The sequence below is a fragment of the Corythoichthys intestinalis genome, chromosome 22 (genome assembly GCF_030265065.1).
Source record: "Corythoichthys intestinalis isolate RoL2023-P3 chromosome 22, ASM3026506v1, whole genome shotgun sequence".
NCBI lineage: Eukaryota > Metazoa > Chordata > Actinopteri > Syngnathiformes > Syngnathidae > Corythoichthys > Corythoichthys intestinalis.
In genome coordinates this window covers 31170630-31195706 of record NC_080416.1, presented here as the reverse complement: position 1 = coordinate 31195706, position 25077 = coordinate 31170630, and the positions used below count along the sequence as shown (strand labels likewise).

Below are 25077 nucleotides of genomic sequence, written 5' to 3'. Positions count from 1 at the left end.
CACTGATATACAGATATAGATTTTCTTTAGGTAACTTCCTGTTTAGACTAACTACTAAGGGTTTCACAATATATTCAAAAGGTGTTATATTGCGATACTTTGTAGTGCAAAAGGATATCGACATGCTCTCACCAGGAATCGCTATCTTGTTTTAAAAAGGTGTCACTGTTTAAAAAAAGGAACCAACAGGTTGCAACCAAAATCTTCTATTAGAATAGTGTTTACGTTAGCTCACTGGCTGCCATTGGTGGCGCTAGACATCCAATTCATTTTGACTGGACTGGACATCTAGCACCGTCAATGGCCCAGAAACCAGAGCATTCACATCCAGCCTTTTCTGGGCATTCACAGGTCACTTGTTCATTTTAGGGCATTTACAAATATATTTTGAGTCACTTCCTATTTATTTGGGGACATTAATAAGTGGTAAATGGTGTTATACTTATATAGCGCTTTTCCACCTTTCAAGGCGCTCAAAGCGCTTTACACTATCTCACTATTCACCTACTAGTGACGCAGCACCAGGAGCAACATGGGGTTCAGTATCTTGCTCAAGGATACTTAGGCAAGTTCATCAGGGCGAAGAATCGAACCCATAACCTCTGGGTTGGGGGACAACTACTCTACCACTGAGCCACGCCAGCCCGAAAAAGTCATATCCTTTTCAGTCAAACAAAATCAACAGGACATGATATGTAAATGTCAAAAAATCAACAGGAGGTGACCTGTAAATCCCCCCAAAAGAAAAGGAAGTGACCAAATCAGCAGGAAATGACCCGTAAATGCCCCAAAATGAACTTGTTGCTGGCATTGGCTGCCAATTACGGTCATAGATGTACATCCCTCCCAGTTGAAACGGATGGGACCTGATAATCTCATGATAAAATCATTCCAATTCATAGCAGAAGGATGAAAACAGCATTTTTTTTGTTAATAAGTTGTTTTGTAGAATATTCTAGAATGAGTTCCTGACCTATGTATCAATAATGGTTTAATCACCATATAGTGAGATCATCGTTATCGTGAGCCTTGTATCGTTAATCGTATCATATTGCGAGGTACCCCGAGGTTCCCACCCCTAGTACCTACAGTATGCTGTACAGTACAGTACATCTTAACAGGACCCAATAGGAATAACTGTCATCCACTTACTTATCAAATGACACAAGCTTTTCCTCCCGCGAAGTGTCATCGCTCTAAAAGAGAAGTGGAAAAAAAATGATGTTATTATGTGTGATTATGGCCTTGCTCGGACGAGAGGTTGACCAATAAATCGGCTGACCTATACATCGGGCCGATATATGGACTTTTTTTCCCAACATCGGCCGATTAACAAAAAGAATACGCCGATAAATGGGCAATTGTGGCCGCGGGACCCTAGAAGGACCCGGCAGCAGGCTGTAGTCAGGCTGCTACAGAAGGCTTCAGGCTTGCCTGTTTTGTAAATATCGTAAGATTTGTTTTTAATCTTGCAAGGGAGAATATGCAATGTTGTTTTAGCCTTTTTAGGTGTTTACTGAGTGATCCTTCCACTCTTAACTGTAACTCATAGCGTTAGTATTCGTGTTAGCATTAGCTTTAGCATGGCACACATCCTCTTAAACTCTTTTTTACATCCCTTGTGAAGTGCTGGAAGGTTTAAATATTTGAAAATAATGTACTGTTCTTGCTGAGTGTGCATAATCATAAAAAGTGCTGCGTTCGTTGGTTTGGTAGCACTAGACCGAATTAACCTTTTACAAGGTTCCTACAGGATTCCTCAAGTTAAATTTAAGTCTTTTTAAGACCCAGTTAAGACCATTTTTAAAAACTTAATACCTACTTCACAGCCATATTGACCAATAAAAACAAAATCCGTGAATTTGTGTTAATTTATTCCTCGAAAGTGGAAATGTGGAATGTGCTCGGGATTTAAGAATGCAGCATTTTGAATAGGCTACTCACGCGACACCACCACAGCGCAGACACAGACAACAGGCCAGGTAGAGGCGTTTCCCGTTAGCATTAGCATTTAGCGTAGCGAGTATCATCTTAAACTCTCGAGCAACCACAACACCACTGCTTTTATGGTTGCTGTGGACCCAAACGATGTGCATAGATCCACTCTCGGAAATCCACTAGCAACCATAGCTGGCCTTGGATTCGGGGGGCTTAGCACAAGCAGCTACTTGGCGAGTGTTAGCTGCTGTCTCTTTGCTTACGCTAGCAGCTTGCTGGCTGGATTTAGCTTCCATCTCTTCAGGCTCGTGCGAAGCTGGCTGTCTTATTCAGGCAGATTGAAAACCGCCGGCAATTGAGGGAGTTTGTTTCTTTCCTCTCATGGAGGTTATGTGCTTGGACGATTAAGCATGGGACTCTAACGTTTTCATGCCCATTGTACCCAGCTGAACTTTTTTTTTGCATACGACGCAAAAAGCCTCAAACACACTGCTATCCACTGGTTTGAGCCAAGGGCAAAAGGATTGTTTACTCAACCACGCTTTGTTAAATTTACATTTACCGATCTCTTTAATACAATATCTACGGCTAGGTGTAAAAAAAAAAAAAAAAAAAAAAGAAAATTTGCATTTGTGTAGTGTAGAGCATGACATTTTGTCGGGACTCCAGTCGTGACATGGGATTCACACGGGAATCCCACGGTCGAGACAGAATGTGAATGAAAGTCAACACGAGCGTGCATGAGCAGGGTGACATTTATCTGTATAACAGTGGTCTTTCTCAGCTGGTCGGACAGCACACCAAATTGAAGAAACAGCCATATTTGTAGTCATCTTTCAGTGACCCGAAACTGTTTTGACTTGGGTTTGCAAGCCAAAAGAACTACACAATATCCCAGAATCCATCAGTGCTTGTGTGGTACACAGTTAAACAGGGGTTAATTTGTGCCGGATCCTGCCGGAACAAGATCTGGCACCTCTTGATTTTGGACTCTCTGTGTTCCGGGACATTTAGGCAGATCTGGCACCTCTCGTGTATAGAAAATAATGATATAAAAACGTTTTTAAAAAATGTATAAAATAATAACATGCATAAATTCATTTACAGAACAAATCCCATTAATTACATGTTGTTTGTAAAAGTTTTATGCCATTTGAAAGAGTGAGATTTGTTGATGGGACTGAAAAGCGGGACCAACAAATCATGCCCTGACATACCCCCCCCCCAAAAAAATGTTTTAAACTTTGCAAATTTGCGACATCTGGGGAGCAAGCAGCCAGGATCAAATGGTATTTCACCAAAAAAAAAAAAACTCGCAAAAGAATGGGTTTGTGTCACACATTTTTTTTTTTATGTTTTACAAGTTAAACCTGTGGCGAGACTAATTGGACTGTGTACTGTAAGTCCCACCTTTGGTTATGTGGGCAATTGCCCGTGCTGTAAGAGTATAGCATAAATAATTGTAAATTGTTGTCATAACATTTATACTAAAGATACACGATAATATCGGTCGCCGATAATTATCGGCCGATAATGGCAATTATGACGTCACACAGATAATCCAGATAATAAAAAAATTCAACCGATAATGCAATCCGATAATTATATACTTGATTTAGCCTCCAAATGTGCGCAACCGAAGAATTCAGCACGCCGCCTCCTCAACCCCTCCCCTCTCTGAAGCCCCTGAGGGAGGAGGGGTTGAAGAGGCGGAGTTACACGACAAGAAATAGTTGAATAATATGGCGGCTGTTACTAAAAAAACAACGCTCTCGCCATCTGCGAAACATGTACCCCAGAAGTTCCACGAGGCCGAAAGAAAGCGTCCTCATTCAAAACCACTAACCCAGCATTCATTTAAAACTGCATCACAAAGATTTTTGGAACGAATACGAGGCTGCTGCTAGTGGGAATGCTAAAGTTATTGTAAACACAAGCTAAACTACGGGGCTTGTGACAATACAGAGTCGGGTTGTTTGGGAAAGCAGCCCAAGGTGGGTGGTAAACTCGCATCTAAGGCTGAAACACCGGCACGACTGGAGACCGATAGTCTGCAAGTAGCTGTCTTCCGACGGAGCCCGTCGCTCTGGCTGGTCCGGCAGGCCGCTCGGCGGGGCGGGCAGAGCCTGGTTCCCCGGCTTCAGGACCTCCGGCGAACACCCCGGTTTCTCGAGCGTTCCCCCACGGCGTGCGAGCAGAGCCAGGCCCCGAATACGCCGCGGCGAACAGGCCGGTGTGGGCGGATTATCCGGTACGAACGTAGCCGCCGAGACGAGACACGATTTTTTTTTTTTTTTTTTTACCGAAATGACCCGAGAGCCAAAGCCCTACGACCACCATTCTTCATGAAAAACATGCCAATCACATTTTCACCACTGATATTTGTAAAAGTGATGTCCAGTAAGCAAGCTTATCATGACGGCACAGTGGTTAGATGATAATTTAAACATGGAGAAAACGAAGTCAGCCAGTCAATAATGCATTCAGTATGTAAATTGACGAGCGGTCAGATGATTTTGTAACGCTGCCTTTATTTTCGGCTTAACAAAACTCAGGCACAAAACAACACGCACGGAGATGCGACCTCCAACTCCATCCAAATAGTACTGCCGTGTATCAGTTTAGCTGCTGTAAAGCACATGTCGTGAGTGCCGCAAATGGAAACAAAGCGCTGCAGAATGGATACATGACATCTCGCTCTTCGAGTTAATCATTTTCACAGTGCGCAATAAAGTATATAACATTAGCAATCACTTCTCAAATTAATTTAACGTATTTGTCTGCTCAATTACAGTCACAGTAGATAATCAAAACTTATTGGCACTTATTAACACTCATCAATTTAAATATGCACATTCCTGTTGTAATGAAATAACAATAACATTCTGTAGCCACAAATATTATTTAAAAAAAGTTTTTTTTTGTAGGATTAAGTATAATAGTGTATTGCTTAAAATAAGGCTGTTAAGATTATTTTCAGATAGCTATTTTTCTTCCAAGAAATCTGAGAGAAATACACTTAAAGCGCTGGCAGATAATTTCACTTATTTCTAATAGATTTACACTTATAAAACTGACTAGTTTTAAGGAGGTGTGTTTTGCAGTGTATTAATGTTATATATGTTAGGAATGGCTACTTTTAAAGGCATTTTTGTGCAATTTAGGTATTTACTCTGTAAGTAATTGTTGCCAAAAGTTTACCATTACACAATGTCAGACAATCTGTCATTATTTAGATGTTGGAATTGAATACTTGTTCGTATTTTATGTTGAAAAAAAGAGCAATAAATCATATTTTTGCACAGTAATATTTTCTTTTGTGTATACTTTAAAATTTTAAATAAATCTTTTAATAGAATTATCGGCTTGACATTATCGGTTATCGGTTGGAATGAGGAGGAAATTATCGGTTATCGTTATCGGTTGAAAAATGTATTATCGTGCATCACTAATTTATACCATGGATGAAATTGAGGCTTGCAGGTCCCACAGCATGGCAAGTGGGCATTTGCGTGTTGTTTTCAGCACCATTTTCTGCGTATCTTCAGGGACCTGTTCCCGTCTCGTCATCCCTGCGCTGTCATATGTACTTCGCGTTCTGACACCTTATGATTAAAAATTACGCACTGCAGTTAAAGTATAGTTAAGTATCGTTATTTTAATATTTTGTTGTGTCCACAGATTGATTCACTCTATGTTTAAAATGTTTCATTTTATCTAGTTGTGTTTTGCAAAAAAAATACATTCATAATTGTTGAGCTTGAGAAAACAAATGTGACAAAAACAGGAACTGGTTGTGTGATAAAAATATTGTACTAAACCACAGCAAATGCAAATACATGCATTCAAATACTACTCTATTTGTACACTGTTCGCTTGAACTACACACGCACGGACTCAAATACATTGTACTTTTGGGAGCGACTATTTGACTTGGGCCTAACACTTCCAAGCATTTTCAAGGACTTTACGCAAAATTTAAGTGATTTTTAAAACTCGAATCACACGACAATAAAATCCAAGAATTTTCAAGGATTTTAAGGACACCATACAAACCCTTGGGGCTTGTTACTCAAAAATTGTACAGCAGTCGTAAGGTGTGTCAGCTCATCAACATACCGGTATATTCCTTCAGTTAAAATATTCATCTAAAGTTCATGAAATCCTACATACTGATAGGCGAGATCCAGCTCTTGCTCGGGCTACTGACTCCTTCTCCTTCTCTGCCGCACGTCTCTGGACTGCTTGGAAGTTGTTGAGAGCAGCAGAGAAATCATTCATCAGTCGTTCCCTCTGAATCTTCTGCTGCCGCTGGAAAAAGAAAGGTGAAGAAAAGATTAGTCACAGTTGTTGATTAGGAACGGAACGATGCGCACTCATCGACTAACAGTCTGACAAAAATGAATGCTCCGTTTGCTAGGATTGAAAACAAAAGGACTCACATGTCATTTGAGATTGTGATACTTTTCTATTTGGACAAATACCGTATTGGCCCGAATATAAGACCATGTTTTTTTGCATTGAAATAAGCCTGAAAAAGAGGGGGTCGTCTTATATTCGCGATCAAGACAGTATACCCATTCATGACGCTAGATGGCACCAGACATCATTGAAGCGATGTTCTGTCATAATAGATCTAAGTTACTCTCATTATTTTATTGCAATGTTTTTCCTTATTCAGATTTTGTTATTTTATCACAATAGATTGGTTTATTTACATTTCAAAAACCAGAAGCCATTAATTTACAAATGTGATTACACTTTAGTTTACATATTTAAATGTTCACATATTAAGATTTGAATGAGGCAAAATAAAATGCTTTTTCTCTCAAATATATTGTTATAATCATTTGTTTGTTTGTACTGTAATTATTTTCTGTATAAAAATTAATTTGGTGTTCAAAAAGTCTTTTTTCAAACTTAAGTCTTTAAAAGAGGGGGCCGTCTTATATTCGGGCCAATACGGTACATAACTCAATGAACCAGTTGATATCCAGTATCTGCTGTAGTATGGAGCTGTATCATTAATTCTGCCTTTCCCAGTGGTGGAATGTAACGCAGTAAAAGTACTTCGTTACTGTACTTCAGTACATGTTTTGTGTATCCATACTTTACTGGACTACAAATATGAAGTGGTACTTTAGCTTTTACTCCACTACTTTTCCAATTCTCGCCTGCGTTGTATGTTACTTCTATTTGTTTGTTTTTATTCTCATTGTAAATTGATAGTTTCGTTTTCATGCCTCCGGCAGAATCGATAAGCCACGAACAACTATACCGTAATTGAGCACTAGAGGCAGCGACACGAGTACAAGCAAGATTAGGCATGTGAACAAGATATTGACCAATAAAAACCAACAGTGAGAGCAACACGCATTCAGTTGCAATCCGCCATTAAGTTTTGAGCTTTTTAAGCCATACGTCACTTTCATGGCTGTCACCCCAGGAGGAAGCATCTTCTGAAGACAGTACACAAGAAAGCCCGTCCGTCTCATCAGATCATAGGACATGGTTCCAGTAATTCATGTGCTTTGCTGACATGTCTTCAGCAAACTGTTTGCGGGCTTTCTTGTGTATCGTCTTTAGAAAAGCCTTCCTCCTGGGGTGACAGCCATGCACACCAATTTGATGTAGAGTACAGCGTATGGTCTGAGCACTAACAGGCTGACCCCCCACCTCTTCAATCTTTGCAGCAATGCTGACAGCACTCCTGTAAAGAGTCACATGATATTTTGGAGGGAAAATAACAAGCAGTACTCAATTTGGGCAATTTGGGATGTACGTAGTTTCTAAGGGGTGCACTCACTTTTGTTGGCAGGGGTTTAGATATTAATGGCTATATTAATGGGTTTAGATATTAATGGCTATTTTGAGCTTTTTTAAGGTGAAAATAAATAAACTCTATTATATAAGCTGCACACAGACTACTTTTCATTGTGTCAAAGTGTCATTTTGTCAGTGCTGCAGAAATGTGAGGGGTGTCCTCACTTTTGTCATACACTATATTTGCTCCCATGAAGAAGTTGCACAGCCGAGTGAGAGAGACAGCGGAAAGATTACAGTTTAGCTCACTGCCTAGCAATGACTTAGCTCCAACATCTTGGTAAGGACAATACATTACAATGATGTACAATACATGTTTTTTGATAGTTATTGAAATTTAGGGGTGCATACTTAAAGGGTTAATTCCGATTTAGGCGGAAAGTCGGGTTATGTCGCCAGCGTAGGAACGGAACTCACTCGCAACCCGGGGTTGCGTACGCTACTTTTGCGTATATACAGTGCCTTGCAAAAGTATTCGGCCCCCTTGAACCTTATAAGAAAGATATAAAATTTTAATTTTTTGTCATGAATCAACAAGTGGGACACAATCGTGAAGTGGAACAAAATTTATTGGATAATTTAAACTTTTTTAACAAATAAAAAACTGAAAAGTGGGGCGTGCAATATTATTCGGCCCCCTTGCGTTAATACTTTGTAGCGCCACTTTTTGCTCCAATTACAGCTGCAAGTCGCTTGGGGTATGTTTCTTTCAGTTTTGCACATCGAGAGACTGACATTCTTGCCCATTCTTCCTTGCAAAACAGCTCGAGCTCAGTGAGGTTGGATGGAGAGTGTTTTTGAACAGCAGTCTTCAGCTCTTTCCACAGATTCTCGATTGGATTCAGGTCTGGACTTTGACTTGGCCATTCTAACACCTGGATACGTTTATTTTTGAACCATTCATTGTAGATTTGGCTTTATGTTTTGGATCATTGTCCTGTTGGAAGATAAATCTCTGTCCCAGTCTCAGGTCTTGTGCAGATACCAACAGGTTTTCTTCCAGAATGTTCCTGTATTTGGCTGCATCCATCTTCCCTGTCCCTGCTGAAGAAAAGCAGGCCCAAACCATGATGCTGCCACCACCATGTTTGACAGTGGGGATAGTGTGTTCAGGGTGATGAGCTGTGTTGCTTTTACGCCAAACATATCGTTTTGCATTGTGGCCAAAAAGTTCAATTTTGGTTTCATCTGACAAGAGCACCTTCTTCCACATGTTTGGTGTGTCTCCCAGGTGGCTTGTGGCAAACTTTAAACGAGACTTTTTATGGATATCTTTGAGAAATGGCTTTATTCTTGCCACTCTTCCATAGAGGCCAGATTTGTGCAGTGTACGACTGATTGTTGTCCTATGGACAGACTCTCCCACCTCAGCTGTAGATCTCTGCAGTTCATCCAGAGTGATCATGGGCCTCTTGGCTGCATCTCTGATCAGTTTTCTCCTTGTTTGAGAAGAAAGTTTGGAAGGACGGCCGGGTCTTGGTAGATTTGCAGTGGTCTGATGCTCCTTCCCTTTCAATATGATGGCTTGCACAGTGCTCCTTGAGATGTTTAAAGCTTGGGAAATCTTTTTGTATCCAAATCCGGCTTTAATCTTCTCCACAACAGTATCTCGGACCTGCCTGGTGTGTTCCTTGGTTTTCATAATGCTCCCTCATAATGAACCCTGAGACTACCACAGAGCAGGTGCATTTATACGGAGACTTGATTACACACAGGTGGATTCTATTTATCATCATCGGTCATTGAGGACAACATTGGATCATTCAGAGATCCTCACTGAACTTCTGGAGTGAGTTTGCTGCACTGAAAGTAAAGGGGCCGAATAATATTGCACGCCTCACTTTTCAGTTTTTTATTTGTTAAAAAAGTTTAAATTATTCAATAAATGTTGTTCCACTTCACGATTGTGTCCCACTTGTTGTTGATTCTTGACAAAAAAATTACATTTCATATCTTTATGTTTGAAGCTTGAAATGTGGCGAAAGGTTGCAAGATTCAAGGGGGCCGAATACTTTTGCAAGGCACTGTATATGTGTAAATTTTTTGCTTAAATACTTTAACTTTTACTTGAGTAATTTTTTGCTTCTGTATCTGCACTTAATCCACCACTGGCATTTACAAAGATCAAGTTTATTTATATTTTTGTCTTCTGTGGCAAGATAAGCGGACCAAAACATTCAAATTTAAAACCACTCCCAACTAAAATAATGAACATTCATTGAAGTAGCTTTAGTATTGAATGAGGTGAACACTACACGTGGATTGTTGGTGTAAATCCACCAGAACATCTACTCGGATGGTTAAGAGAATTTCCCTTCAGGGATCACTTAAGTATCCAACCCCTTTGTCTTCTGTCGTGCTTAAGTGTGATGAAGCCAATAACAGCTGACTTAGAGTGAGAGGCATGGTCACCAGCTACTCCCAGGGAATCAATTAAGTATATTGAATAAAGAATAACACGAGAAACGAAGAATGAAAACAGTAAATTAACAGAAGAAATTTCAATTAAAAAGATAATAAAGTAACAGTTGAAGGCTACAGGTTTAGATTGCTAATTACTGTACTAACTTGCTCCGACGGTGATATTGGCAAAGGAACTGAGCCCAACTCCTTCAAGTGCTTGTTGGTTTCTTTTGCAAGTTGATTAGTGTAGTGCTGTATCTGCTGCCTGTGGGAAGAGATACAGTTTACAATTATAAATATATTCATGCCAGAACAGTCTATCATGAGATCATAGTGATGTACGATATGACGATATTTACAGTGGGGCATATAAGTATTTAGTAAACTACTAATTGTGCAAGTTCTCCCACTTGAAAATATTAGAGAGGCCTGTAATTGTCAACATGGGTAAACCTCAACCATGAGAGACAGAATGTGGGAAACAAAAAACAGAAAATCACATTGTTTGATTTGTAAAGAATTTATTTACAAATCATGTTGGAAAATAAGTATTTGGTCTATACCAGAAGTTTATCTCAAAACTTTGTTATGTACCCTTTGTTGGCAATAACGGAGGCCAAACGTTTTCTGTAACTCTTAACAAGCTTTTCATACACTGTTGCTGGTATTTTGGCCCATTCCTCCATGTAGAGCTCCTCTAAAGCAGTGATGTTTTGGGGCTGTCGTTGGGCAACGCAGACTTTCAACTCCCTCCTCACCCCGTGGCGTCAAAATGATATCAAGAACGGGGAGCAAAAATCCCAGAACCGCACGGGGGGACCTAGTGAATGACCTACAGAGAGCTGGGACCACAGTAACAAAGGCTACTATCAGTAACACAACGCTCCGCCAGGGACTCATATCCTGCACTGCCAGACGTGTCCCCCTGCTGAAGAAAGTACACGTCCAGGCCCGTCTGCGGTTCGCTAGAGAGCATTTGGATGATCCAGAAGAGGACTGGGAGAATGTGTTATGGTCAGATGAAACCAAAATACAACTTTTTGGTAGAAACACAGGTTCTCTTGCTGGGAGGAAAAAGAATACTGAATTGCACCATACCCACTGTAAAGCATGGGGGTGGAAACATCATGCGTTGGGGCTGTTTTTCTGCAAAGGGACCAGGACGACTGATCTGTGTCAAGGAAAGAATGAATGGGGCCATGTATTGAGAGATTTTGAGTGAAAATCTCCTTCCATCAGCAAGGGCATTGAAGATGAGACGTGGCTGGGTCTTTCAGCATGACAATGATCCAAAACACACAGCCAGGGCAACAAAGGAGTGGCTTCGTAAGAAGCATTTCAAGGTCTTGGAGTGGCCTAGCCAGTCTCCAGGTCTCAACCCCATAGAAAATCTGCGGAGGGAGTTGAAAGTCCGTATTGCCCAACGACAGCCCCAAAACATCACTGCTCTAGAGGAGATCTGCCTGGAGGAATGGGCCAAAATACCTGCAAGAGTGTGTGAAAAGCTTGTGAAGAGTTACAGAAAAGGTTTGGCCTCCGTTATTGCCAACAAAGGGTACATAACAAAGTATTGAGATGAACTTTTGGTATTGACCAAATACTTATTTTCCACCAAGATTTGCAAATAAATTCTTTAAAAATGAAACAATGTGATTTTCTGAGATTTTTTTTCCAACATTTTTTTCTCTCATGATTGAGGTTTACCCATGTTGACAATTACAGGCCTCGCTAATATTTTCAAGTGGGAGAACTTGCACAATTAGTGGTTGACTAAATACTTATTTGCCCCACTGTATCGTCGATTTAAATTACCGGTACATATTGTAATGAAGATCTCATATCGCCAACATTGTGATATGTTGAGTAGACTGTATATACAACTAACCAGCTCTTATGCGCTTAATGGTCACAGTTTAGAAAATCAGCTATGATTAAAGTGACCTCCATGTCAACAAACAAGTATGCTTGGTAGAGGAGAAATGTTTAATCGCTATGAATCAGTGGTGGCTCTGTCCTTTGTATAATTCAAGTGCATCAGTCTATGAAGACTTGGATCATTAATCAAAACGCCACTGATCAAACTGTGTTTTGTTTGCAAATGCATAAGCTTACATTCACCTCATAACAAATTGTCACAAATAGCAAGTCATTGAATCACATGTCACTAAAACTCTTGGTTTTAAAATTAAAATGATCGCATAACAACAAAATAAATAGCATAACTAGCAAGTCATGAAACAACTTGAACAGGAACTGAAGAAATTATTTATTTTTGCGCTTTTTTTTTCTCCAGATATTTACAATTCTTTCTTAGGTCAATCCGAGGTCAACCAGCCCCCCGTTTATTGCAAAATGGACCCAAAATGGTACCATTCGTTTATGCTACATTTGTGCTGTAAAAATTTTTTGTTTTTGCTGCTATCGTTTTATAGAACTTGAGCTATCAATTTGGAGTGATGACGCCACTCACAGTTTTTCCGTATCCAACTCCGTGGCTGACGGAGCATACCAACTCCCTCAATAATAGAAGGTTGTCCCAGCAAATAGCGCAAACATAGCACAAACAAACGGCAACCCTTCGGGTCATTTTGCCATAAACAGCGAGCTTAAGGTATTAATTTCGAGTGGCGAGTCGCAATGGAGGGCCTGCGATAGACGTCTTCACTCGAAATTAATATCTAAATATCTATAAAAAAGATAGCAGCACAAATGAAAGTTTTTACAGCACAAACAAACACCAATGAATGGCACCATTGCGGTTTCATTCCGCCATATGTGGGGGGCCGCGTGACGTCATCACTCAAAATTAATATCGCACTCTCTCAAAAACGATAGCAGCACAAAGAAAAATGTTTATGGCACAAACAAAGCCTAAACGACTGACACAATTTTTAGCCATTTTTAATCAAAATGGGGATCTGGTTGACATCAGATTGACCTGTAAAAGAATTGTAAACATGTTAAAAATGATAGCTCCACAAATGAAACTTTTGACAGCACAAACAACCACAAACGATTGACATCTGTCTTATATAAATTTCGTCTGATGAGTGGGCCAACTTCACGGAGGTTCATTTGCTGAATGGCAAAATCACGTGCTCTTGAAGCCAAAGAGGTCAACAATGTTTGTGAATTCTATGGCAATTTCTTTAAGAGAGTAACATGAATTTGCTTGTGTTACTATATGAACAAAATGCAACATGTGCTCTAACAATAATTTGTTATTCTTTTTTTTTTTTTTAAGATATATTAGCTACATCCCAAAGTGTTTGGCTTTATATGGTTTGTTTAAGGGCGGGAAAGTAATTCACTAGCTAAGTTAAAGTTTTAATAATAGTGTCTACATGTATCTATGTGGCAAATAAGACTGAGAAAAGTGAGGGGTGAAAGCTGTCATAGTACAGTGGTACCTCTACATACAAAGTTAATTCGTTCCAGGACCTTGTTTGTAAGTCGAAATGGTCGTATGTCGAGCAGGATTTTGCCATAACAATACATTATAAATCCATTAATTCATTCAACAGCCCAAAAACCTACACTAAATCCTTAATAAATGCTGCTGGTACTATTGTGGTCGCATTACGCATCTAAAAAAAAATAGTCCTGCAAAATGAAATGAATTACGGCAGTTTGGTGTGACATTTTTTTGGCCGCATGAGTATTTCGACCAATGATCTGTATTTCGAATTTATATAAATATGTTAATCTGTTAATATTGTTTTTTTATTGGCATGCTAATCCTAACCCATTGACCCATGCTATCTTAGTCACTCAGGAGCCCTGAAACTAACAAATAACTGAAAACTACACAGAATTTGTTGAAATCAACTCCATCGCCAAAATAAACCCCTGCTAACTTGAACCTTGAACTTGTCAAAAATTCTGAACTTATCCTTTAAAATAAAACCCTAGCTGTCAAAATGTTGTCTATAAAAGTTGTAAAGCAATAAAACAAACAACAAAAATGAATGAAATGAACAAGAATCCTGCAAAGTATTTCCTAATTGGTCAAAATTATTTTTCGAACAGATCATGTGACTAGCACCTTAAAGACGAGTCTTTGCTTTTGCAAATATGGATATTAAGAATTTCTTTAAACCTAATTTATTTGAACATAAACATACGCTTTCAAAAACTGAGCTTGAACCGAGGATTGAACACGAACAGTGTCAAGATATATATTGTAATTTCATTTAATTGCTGACACTGCGTTAAGTCAAAAGTCCGCCTATGAGCAAGTCCAGTACCAAAACACAACAATTATGCTGGATTTCTTAGCAGGGTCTGACCGACAGCTTTTTCATTTTGGGGAGATTATTCAAGTCAAACAATAACTAAGGACTTCAAACCACCTCTGGTTATCGTTGCACATGCAAGAACGCAGGGTAACTCACATGACAGTATTTGGCAAGCTTGAAAGGATAATCTCCACTTTGTGGCTTTTCTGCACCCCTATTGCCCGTAAAAAGCAGCCCCAACATGGCATATAAATGAAACAAGACGAATATAAACAGCACTCCACATATTTTTATACTTGTGTGACAAATGAGTTTTGAATATTGCTGGGCATATTTTTGAGATATGAGATATCTGAGACATTACAGCTTTTATCACTATTAATTGGTTTTGTGAGTATAATGTTTCTGCCTTGTAATCGCTTCTCTTTGACTAGTCATGCTAAAATGTGTTTTTTTTAAATCGCCTGCCCGTTCATAAGGTTTTACTGTAGTGTTGGCTTGTCCGTGAAACTGATCATTTGGTTTTTATATCATATTGTCAGGGAATACATACAGTCGGTCCTGAAGTTCACTGTTGTCCTGTCTGGTCCCCAACTGGCTCACCATGTTCTTGATCTGAGCGGCTGTCATAGGAAAGAAACAACGTCAATGTGAATCTCTAGAGGAAAAATGCAGCACTTAGAGTCATGTGAAAAAATTAGGACACCCTATGGCCTGTTTGTTTTGTAACATATTTGGTCATATGGATATTTAATATCAACTTTAAAAGTCTTGAGAGTTTCAAGTAATCGAACTAAACGATAAAAACTGATTTTTTTTATTTTCATAACTTTCTGAAATTTCTGTTGAATAAATTAGGACACCCCCACATTCAATCCCATTTAAAACGGCTAAAATCACACACAGGTGTATCACATCAGGTGCACATGATTATAAACATCATTACTAGGCCTGTCGCGATAACAAATTTTAATGTGCGATAATTATTCTCATAAATTATTGCGATATGCGATATTATTGCGCCCCCCCCCCCAATTTTTTAAACCAATTTACAATAACACAGTGCGAATACAGTATATATTAATAGATGAAGTACACCCATTTAAACGCGATATTTACTCTTAAATTCAAATATACTTTTTAAGAAATCACAACTAAAAACAATAGACCATACCTCTTAAGTAAAAAACAACAATATTGATGCCGCACAGAAACACAGAATAAATAAAATGTGTTTAAAAAATAAATAAATAAATAAATAATTGCACTTAACAACTTCAGCATTTAGAAAAATGAAAACTTTTCCCGTCATAGCTTCTGCAATGGTGTTCCATAGGGATGCAATAATACAGTTAAGTCATGGTTCGGTACGAATTTTGATACGAAGGACACGATTTTCGATCCGATTCAATACATTTAATGCTCTGTAAAAAAAAATATAACAATTGTATTTTTTGTTTTTTTGTTTTTTTTTTTTGCTAACGAGCAAAAATTAAATTGCCATCATATAAACATGCATTTTAGTGCATAATATTTATTTGCTTACTTCTTACTGATATGAAAAAAAATTGTATAAAAGTGCTGAGAACAATCTTTACTGTTTGTAAAGTGAGGCAGGGCACACCGTTGATTGCTACAGCTCTCTTAGTAGCTAGGTTTACTACATGAGCAAGACATCCTATTTATGATCTGAATCCATTTGTGTCACGTACTGAATTAACAATATTTGCAACATTATCTATAGTCACTGGTATGGATTGATTTGGCCTTCTTAACCTCATGTGACAAATGACAGTTTAGAATTCATCGATGTAGTATATGGACTACATGTCCCATAATCACTCTGGGCTCACGTAGCCAATGGCATGGGAAGTAGCACATCTAGTTTGCCATTTCATGATATCTAGTTTGCCATTTCATGATATCTAGTGTGTGCGCGCAACCGCGCATTAAAAAAGTTAGCAAGCGCCGCTGAAGTCACGTCTGCTCATTACTACACAACACCAGCATATGAGGGCTTTCATATACAGGACGAGTTTGAAGCACAGCGCTCTTAATTTCATTCAGCTGTTCGTTGTCAAAGTGAGGTTATTCGTAGCAGCCAAGTCGGTAACAATGTTTTGGCGGACTTCGTTATAAATATCCAGCGTTGTGCCGAAAAATAGCCGTCCCGCGTGAAATGTCACTCCTGACGGGAGCGCCCACACGTCACCAACACCGGCGCGCCATAGATGGTCCACAGTCACTCCGGAGCACTGACGCGGCCGGTATACGTTGAACAATAGGATATAATGGGAACAATTGGCTCCGGCGCTAGTTTTTGGCGGACCTGGAACGAAGATGCATTTTGCGCAGTTGGTAACGAACGTTTAACAGCACGTCTGCCGCACGCGCACACACACGTGCACGCGAGGCGATAAATCGCAGCGGAAAAGTTACCGCCTTCATTTTTATATATCGCGCGATAAATGGAATTATTGCATATTGCGACAGGCTTAATCATTACCCAGTGTTTTAAAGGAGGCTTGCCTTTATTTAAACCTCACATTTAGTTTGGTGTGCCTCTGACAGTTGAAGTGAGAGAAAACACCATGGCGAGATCAACGGAACTGACTGAGGCCTTCAGATAGAAGATTGTAGACGCTTATGAGTCTGGTAAGGGATTTCAAAAGATCTCAAAAGAATATAAAATCAGCCATTTCACTGTCCGGAAAATAGTCTACAAGTGGAGGACATTCAAAACAACTGCCAACATGCTCAGGTCTGGCCGTCCAAGCAAGTTCACCCCGAGAGCAGACCGCAAGATGCTAAAAGAAGTCTCCAAAAACCCCAAGATGTCATCACGGGACCTACAGCAGGATATTGCTACTGTTGACGTGAAAGTGCAAGCCTCTACAATCAGAGAGAGACTTCACGAGTTTAAACTTCATGAGAGGTGAGAAAACCTTTGCTCTCCAAGACGAACATGAAGGCCAGACTGAAGTTTGCCAGAGTGAATGTGCACAAAGACCAGGACTTCTGGAATAATGTTCTTTGGACAGATTAATCTAAAATTGAATTATTTGGATACCAGAACAGAGGACATGTTTGGCGTAAACCAAATACAGCATTTCAGGAAAAGAACCATATAACAACTGTGAAGAATGGAGGTGGAAGTGTCATGGTTTCGGGATGCTTTGCTGCAGTAGGACCTGGCCAGCTCACCATCATAGAATCCACAGTCAATTGTATCCTGTATCAGAGGGTGCTTAAGGAACACCTGAGATCATCTGTGAAAAAATTAGAGCTGAAGCGAAACTGGACCCTGCAACATGATAATGACCCAAAACATACTAGTAAATCCACCAAGGACTGGCTGAAATGGAGAGTCCTGGAATGGCCATTGGCCAAGTCAAAGCCCAGATCTTAACCCCATTGAGATACTGTGGGGTGACTTGAACCAGGCTGTACATTAGAGCTGGGCAGTATACCGAAAATTTACTGTTACCGAAATTCTTCACGATGACCGACGTAATTTTGACCATGTCGGTAAATTCGGTAATTCAATAAAACAAGAAAAAATATAGTTTTCATCCCGCTTCAACTCTGTGTTGTTCGGCGATATTCATTCCCCTTTAAGAAAGCAGTCAGTGTGCTTACGTATAAAGTCACGTGGTTATCACGAACTCAAACAAACAGAAGCCCGGTAAGCTAACGCTAGCGGCTAACGCTAGTGGCCAGCGCTACAAGCAAAAGTGATGGAGTCGGGCTTAAGGGAGCTTCGCCAAACTTTCACCCGACAGACTCTTGGCGGCCTCCAGAGGGGGCTTTCACCCCCTTTCCTCTCTGGTTCTCACGATTTCAGGAGAGGGTGCTTTCAACTGGTAGCCAGGCCACAGGCTAACGCTAGCCGCTAACGCCACAAATGAACATGATGGAGTCAGATAGCGGCTTTAACCCTGTCAAAACGGCTGAACTTAATGAGTGGATTTGGCACGGACTGCATCTAGCAATTAGTATGTCGCATTATTTCGTATCAGTGTGTGTGTGTGATTTCTTTGATATATTTTATGATGGCAAAGCATTCATCATAAATTATAATCCAACAGTGAAGCCTATAATATGACCGTTTAATGGCAATAGCTATTTTTCTGTATGTGCTTGCTTTATTCTGTGTCATTACTGCAATCATAAAATCTTAAATGTTTTATTGGCAAAAGAGCAATATAGCTTTAATGTGTGAGTGTGTCTGTGTGGGGGATGCCTGTTTGCGTGCATGTATTAAAAAATGTATTAGGGAGAAAAAAAAAAAAATGACACCTTGAAGTAAACATTTGTGTTGAGTAATTATGTCACAGCAGCCATTAACAATAAGTTGACCGTTTGAAGTGTACTATTCAAGCTGTAAGTCATTTGTGTTACAATGACTTTGCACAGTCGTCGTATTGATTTTTATAATGTTGTACATTGTTCAAGTCATACAAGATGTTATAAATGGTCATACTTGAATTCTTATGGTTTACAAGATTTATCAATATACTTAATGTTTAGACTGCATGTACAATTTTTAAATATGTTAAATTGAAAGCTGGTAAATAAATCAACGAGAAACAGTTAATTTGTATTTCATGCATTGATTCAGATTTTCAAATTACCGTATTGGCCCGAATATAAGACGGCCCTGATTATAAGACGACCCCGTCTTTTTCAAGACTCAAGTTTGACAAAAAAGACTTTTTGAACACCAAATTAATTTTTATACAGAAAATAATTACAGTACATCTGAAACAAACGATTATAACAATATATTTGAGAGAAAAACATGTTATTTTGCCTTATTCTAATCTTAATATCTGAACCTTTAAATATGTAAACTAAAGTGCAATCACATTCGTAAATGAATGGCTTCTGGTTTTTGAAATGTAAATAAACCAATCTATTGTGATAAAACAACAAAATTGCAATAACTGCATTAACCATCAAAGTCAAGTCTAACTGTAACTGTAGTCTTGAAAAAAATCTGAGTAAGGAAAAACATTGCAATAAAACTATGCAAACTGGTTAACAGAACATCTCTTAAATGTTATCTGGCGGCATCTAGCATCATGGATGGGGAGAATAGCTGAGAGCTGTCAAGACAGGACATCGCTTCAATGACATCTGGCGCCATCTAGCGTCCTGAATGGGTATAATGTCTAGACTGCGAATATAAAACGACCCCTCTTTTTTCATTTTATTTCAATGCAAAAAACACCGTCTTATATTCGGGCCAATACGGTATATAATTGTCCGTTTGTGCGAATTTATCGTCATTTATCGTTATTGACGTAAATCTGCTCAATTTAACGTGACACGTACTTAAGGTCATATCGCCCAGCCCTAATGTACATGCAAGAAATCCCTGAATATATCTCGCTGTTGAAAGGACTCTGCGTTGAGGAGTGAGGCAAACTTTCTTCAGACCGATGTCAAAGACTGGTAGATGGCTACAAAGCGCGTCTCACTGAAGTTATTCCTTTATTATTTATTTATTCTTTTTTCTTTAATATCAATCTACTCTGCTGGTGCTCACTCTAATGCTGGGAACAATACAGACAAACCACGAATAGAGAAAGTAAGAATTGTTTTGAAACTTGTAGGTAAAGTGAAGTCACAGTGTTCTGAATCTGTTTACATTCCATTCCTTTGCACTAGTTAATGCTGTGTGTGAATGTGTGCGTGAATGGGTAAATGTGTGCTAATGTAAAGCGCTTTGGGCATGGTAACCATGCAGATAAATGCACTATATATGTACTGTCCATTTACCATTTACCAATGCCATCAGAATTTGACCTCGTTTATTTGTGATTTATTATTGTTATTTATGTGTTTATTTGTACTTTAATAAAGAATTTAATTGTTCCAAAATGTTTTTTTGTGAATTAAAAATCGTCAGCAAAAATTTAATTGCAAGATTAGTAAAAAATAAATAAATAAAAAGTTTGTTAAAGTTATTACACTAGTCGACTAATCGTTAAAAAAGTCTGCAGACTAATTGGGAGAAAAATTATCGTTTGGGACAGCCTTAATTGTAACACCAAACATTGCCTATTCCTCTTCTTGGTGAAAGGAAACGTAATGACACACGCCATACATCCAATTATCCCAAGTAGGCAAGCCACAACAGCTCCATGACCACACACTTTGAACCTTCCCGCTGCTGTGAGCTCCATCTCAAAGTAACAAGTGAATTAATCTCCCCTGCTACACCCCTGATGAGACGATTTACCGAGAAGCCAGTGTACAAGTAGCTTAAGAAGCAGCATGTGACAGTCACATCACATGGCCCACTTTCTGCTCATTGGGAGAAAACAAAGGGCCTCAGTCTTTATTTTAACTCTAGACATTAACTCACCGACTACAACATGAGACACACAATCTTATGAAAACCAGTTAAAGGGCATGATTAACTCGATGCCAAAAAGGATAACATTTCATTTTTATAAACTAAAAAAGGAACTGTTGGAGTTATTGCAAGGGTGTTGCCCTGCAATGGCTTTAAAACTGAAAACCAAACTGCAGCACAAATTAATTTTGATACCATTTTTAAATGAATCTATTGGTGTGGCTAATAAAATGAGCAAACTGTGAAATGCTTTCAAAAAAGTCAGCTGATTCGAGTCTTCATTATTGTGACACTGTCACAGTGTCACTATTACTCGTATAGAATGTTTGTCAGGGGAATGTCAGTAGAGAAAATGCAACAAGTTCAAACTTCACAAACGGTTATCCAAAAACTGATTTTGTGGGTAATATTGTTTCTCCTTGAGCATGTCTGACATGACAAATTGAAGGAATCTGACATTTTAGCCAGATTGCCAGAATCACGCCAGCCGGACCACCGGACCCGCACTGGCACAGCTTCAACGATCTCAGCCGGCGGAAATCCAACCACCCGGCCAAAAGGCCAAACTCCGCGCGTTCACCCTAGTCTTAACCCTTTGTACTGACTCCATTTTGAAAGCTGGAAAAAGGCTTCGAAGCAAAAGTGGACAATTTATTCAGGTCGGCAGCGATCAAACGGCAAGGCGAAACAGAAACAGACTCAGGCGAGGAGGCAAGGTCACCATATCACAAGTCAACAAAAGGTTCCCGAGAAAAATGGCAACGATTAGTTAAACCTTCAGTCTTTTGAAGGCTTTCGCAGGGCGGGCTCTGGGCAGAAAGAAGGGTGTGTTTAGGTGTTGTTTTGGATTATTGTCTGTTTGTGGATCGGACAGGAGGATTCGGGAGTGACTGTTGTCAGGGCAACGAGGGTTGTGGATTTTGCCACTTCAGCGTCAAAGGGCCTCTTCGAGTCTTGTCAGTCGTGTTATCAGTTGGATTTTAGGTGTGCTCCGGTTTTCATTGTGTTGGGACAGGGCGTCCAGCCATTTGTTCTGGACTGGCCGGAAGAACTGATTGCTGGAGCTCAGTCAGTTGCATGACGCACGCGTTGGGCTTCCGTGATAAGAAGGCGCCGTGAATCTCTTTATGCCCTATGTTCTGCTTGTTTTCCTTAAACTATGGTAAAAGTGATTTTATATTGGGTGTGTTGGTGTAATATAAACAGTCAAACAGTAAATACGAGAAACGATAATATTCCCTGATTGATTATATTAAATCTGTTAGAATAATTGAAACAGTGAGACGGTGCCTCCTTCACAAATACATGACAACACTAAACCTGCTACTAAACTCAAATGCTCTTACACTAAATCAGCACTTCTCAAATAATGGGGCGCAGAGCAATGCCGGGGGTGGCGCATGTGACCTCGGGGAACATACTTTTTTGCCCTACTAGAATAAAGTGTAATTGCACATCCACTCAGTGGGTGGAAGTGGCTCTCTCATTTTCAGAGTGTGTGCAGTATTTTAAACCAAACAAGAGCACACAGCAAAGAGAACTGGGTAAATGAGGAGCTAAAACGAAGAAATGTGTTGAAGCATATGTAGGGTTTGGATTTGACTTTTAATACAGTGAGAGACGAGGAAAGACCAGTTTGTTTATCGTGTCTAAAAATGTTTGCAGCGCACAGCAGGAAGCCAAATCATTAATACCTGAAGAAAAAAAAAGTCTTAAAAAGGATTATTATGTGAATTAGAATTATAGTTTGAGACGATTCGACTATATACAACAATTTAGCAAAGCGCAGATGACGAGAAATTAGTCTTTTAATCTGCTGGTTAGCCACGCCTACCATTATAGGGCTCTCGCGTCCCCAACAGGTGGATGACGTCAGCGGAGTCACGATTTCATCTGATTTAGTATCCAGCCCATTGAGGGGGAATTATTCAGAACGAAGAAAACGTGACGAAGAGAGCCGCAAAATGTCATTGTTTCAGTCTCTCTACTCCAATATATTTACAAGATATTCTTTTAATCCAAGTATTTTTCCCCAATAGCTAAATAAATGGCATGGTCATGACAAATAACAGTCTTGTGCTAAATGGAATATATGAAATAATAACATTGCATTTATTCAAGACGACATGGCAAAATTACTCCATAATGGTCAAAACTGTCGACTTCACCTTTACTGTCGCACCTCCCGAACGATATTTTATGCCACCTAAATTGGGCATATGTCATTTCCCTTCCCAAGCTTCGGAGAATGTAAACAAACCAAGAGGCGTGACAGCTAGCCGACATGCTAACCCGAACAGAGTGATGTTTCAAAGCCTTCGAAGCGGAAAATCACACATAACTAGCCCGGATCATTTCACATGACGACTGGGTTGTCGACTGTCTTCGCCGATCGGCAAACCGCCCAGCGGAGAGCAGTTTACAGCTCGTTCCCCTGCTACTACGGACAGGAGAGCTCGCCGGGGAAGTAGCTAGACAATGACCGCCGAACAAACCGGCCGACGTCGGAGGAGCGTTTAGCTGCCAAATGGTCAACACGAATACAGCAAAATAATGCGTTACTACACGGCGAAGTTGTAAACAGCGGGATACTCAGTGGAGGAGGGAGGCTGAAATTGTTGTGCAGCTAACATGTGCAGCTAATGTGTATGAGGAGAGCTTTTTACGGTACATGCCCATCCATGATCAAACGTAAGTAGTCCTTTATTTAAAGAAAGTTTGTAGTGTTTACTTTGTAATTGCTGTATTCGCGGATATTTTTAACACAAAGTTGCAATTTCTCATCGGTCGGAAAATTTGACAGAACACCGGGCACATGAAGAGGGGAATAAGCCGAGTATAGTGCTCTCCTGGCGGGGGGATGTGCGACAAGCCGCTGGTCGTCAGCCAAGGTGACAATGAGCATGTCAGCCGCAAAATGCAAGCCACCTCCGTATTAAAATGATCCCAGTATTTAACATAATACAAAACACGATGTTTATTCACTTCCTCGTAAGTCCCATGGTCCCACAGTAGTAGGGCTTGTTTTGGCCTATATCCACCGGTGAATGGTAACTTTTTGAAACCCCAAAAAGGCGCACATGCCTGTCCCTCGTTACAGCAAGATTTTTCTGCAGTCGTTTGGCTGGCATGATGCGAAAAATAAACGTATTATTTGTACAGTTTGGAAGTGACTTTTTTCGGGGGGTTTTGTTTTTTGTTTTTTTAATTCTGCCATATTTACCCGCTTTAATGTTAATATAGTTATATTTTACTGTAAGTTGATCTATATTACTTCTTTAGTATTTAAAAGGACACAATGTTATGCAGAGGGGTACGTATATTAATAATAATTTTATAGACAAATTATACTATTTATCGTGGTGGCAGAGAGTTGGGGGGGCGCGTATCGTTTACGTTTTCCTGCGGGGGGGGGGGTGTTACAGAAAACAATTGAGAAGCACTGCACTGAATGTTGACGCATTATCCTATAGTACGCGTTGTCAAAAATATTTTTGTCGTGGGCCACATCATTGCCATGATTTATGTATTGATTATGATTATTGATGTATTGATTATTTATTGATTCATGCCAACCCATATAAATACTTAACTCACTGACTGCACTAGAGGTCCAAACTATTCAAAATGAATTTGATGTTTGGATGACTTGATCAAGGACTATAGAAATTTCAATTTTAGTGAGAAACATGAAGCCCATTATTTATTTACGCTGGCCGCACAAGACGATGGGCCAGATCCAGCCACCTCCGTAAAGTTGGCCCCCCAAAGGACACAAATTTATATAAAAATGATGTCAAACATTCGTGGTACGTTTGTGCTGTAAAAAGTTTTGTTTGTGCTGCTATCATTTTTAAGATATTTACAATTCTTTTATAGGTCAATCTGGGCTCAACCAGCCCCCCATTTTGATTAAAAATGGCGTCAATCGGTTGTGCTGGTTTATGCTGGTTTGTGCTGTAAAAGGTTTTGTTAGTGCTGTTTTCGTTGATGAGATAGAGATATTACTTTAGAGTGATGACATGACTTGCAGCCCACCCATTAACTTCATAATGGGCCTGAAGGGATGCCATTAGTTTGTGCTACGTTTGCTCTAGTTGTTGGGACACCCCTCCGTTATTGAGAGAGTTAGTATGCTCCGGCAGCCGCGATGGAAGGGCTGCAATTGACGTCATCAGTCGAAATCAATATCTCAATATCTGTTACACGCTAGCAGCAAAAAAAAAAAAAAAAATTACAGCACTAACGCAGCATAAACAATTTGAATCATATCGGGTCCATTTTGCAATAAATAGGGGGATGCGTGATGTC

General features: G+C 39.6%; 1 protein-coding gene across 2 annotated transcripts in view; it reads right to left on the bottom strand.

Moving 5' to 3' along the window:
• Positions 1 to 25077, bottom strand: part of stx12 (syntaxin 12) — a 39404-nt gene that overhangs the window by 10630 nt on the left and 3697 nt on the right. For both annotated transcript variants that reach the window (XM_057828132.1, XM_057828131.1), the window contains exons 3-6: positions 14956 to 15025; positions 10330 to 10429; positions 6112 to 6249; positions 1153 to 1196 (exon numbers count right to left, since the gene is read on the bottom strand). In XM_057828132.1, coding sequence (XP_057684115.1) covers positions 1153 to 1196; positions 6112 to 6249; positions 10330 to 10429; positions 14956 to 15025 — 352 coding nt within the window. The remainder of the gene's footprint in view (positions 1 to 1152; positions 1197 to 6111; positions 6250 to 10329; positions 10430 to 14955; positions 15026 to 25077) is intronic.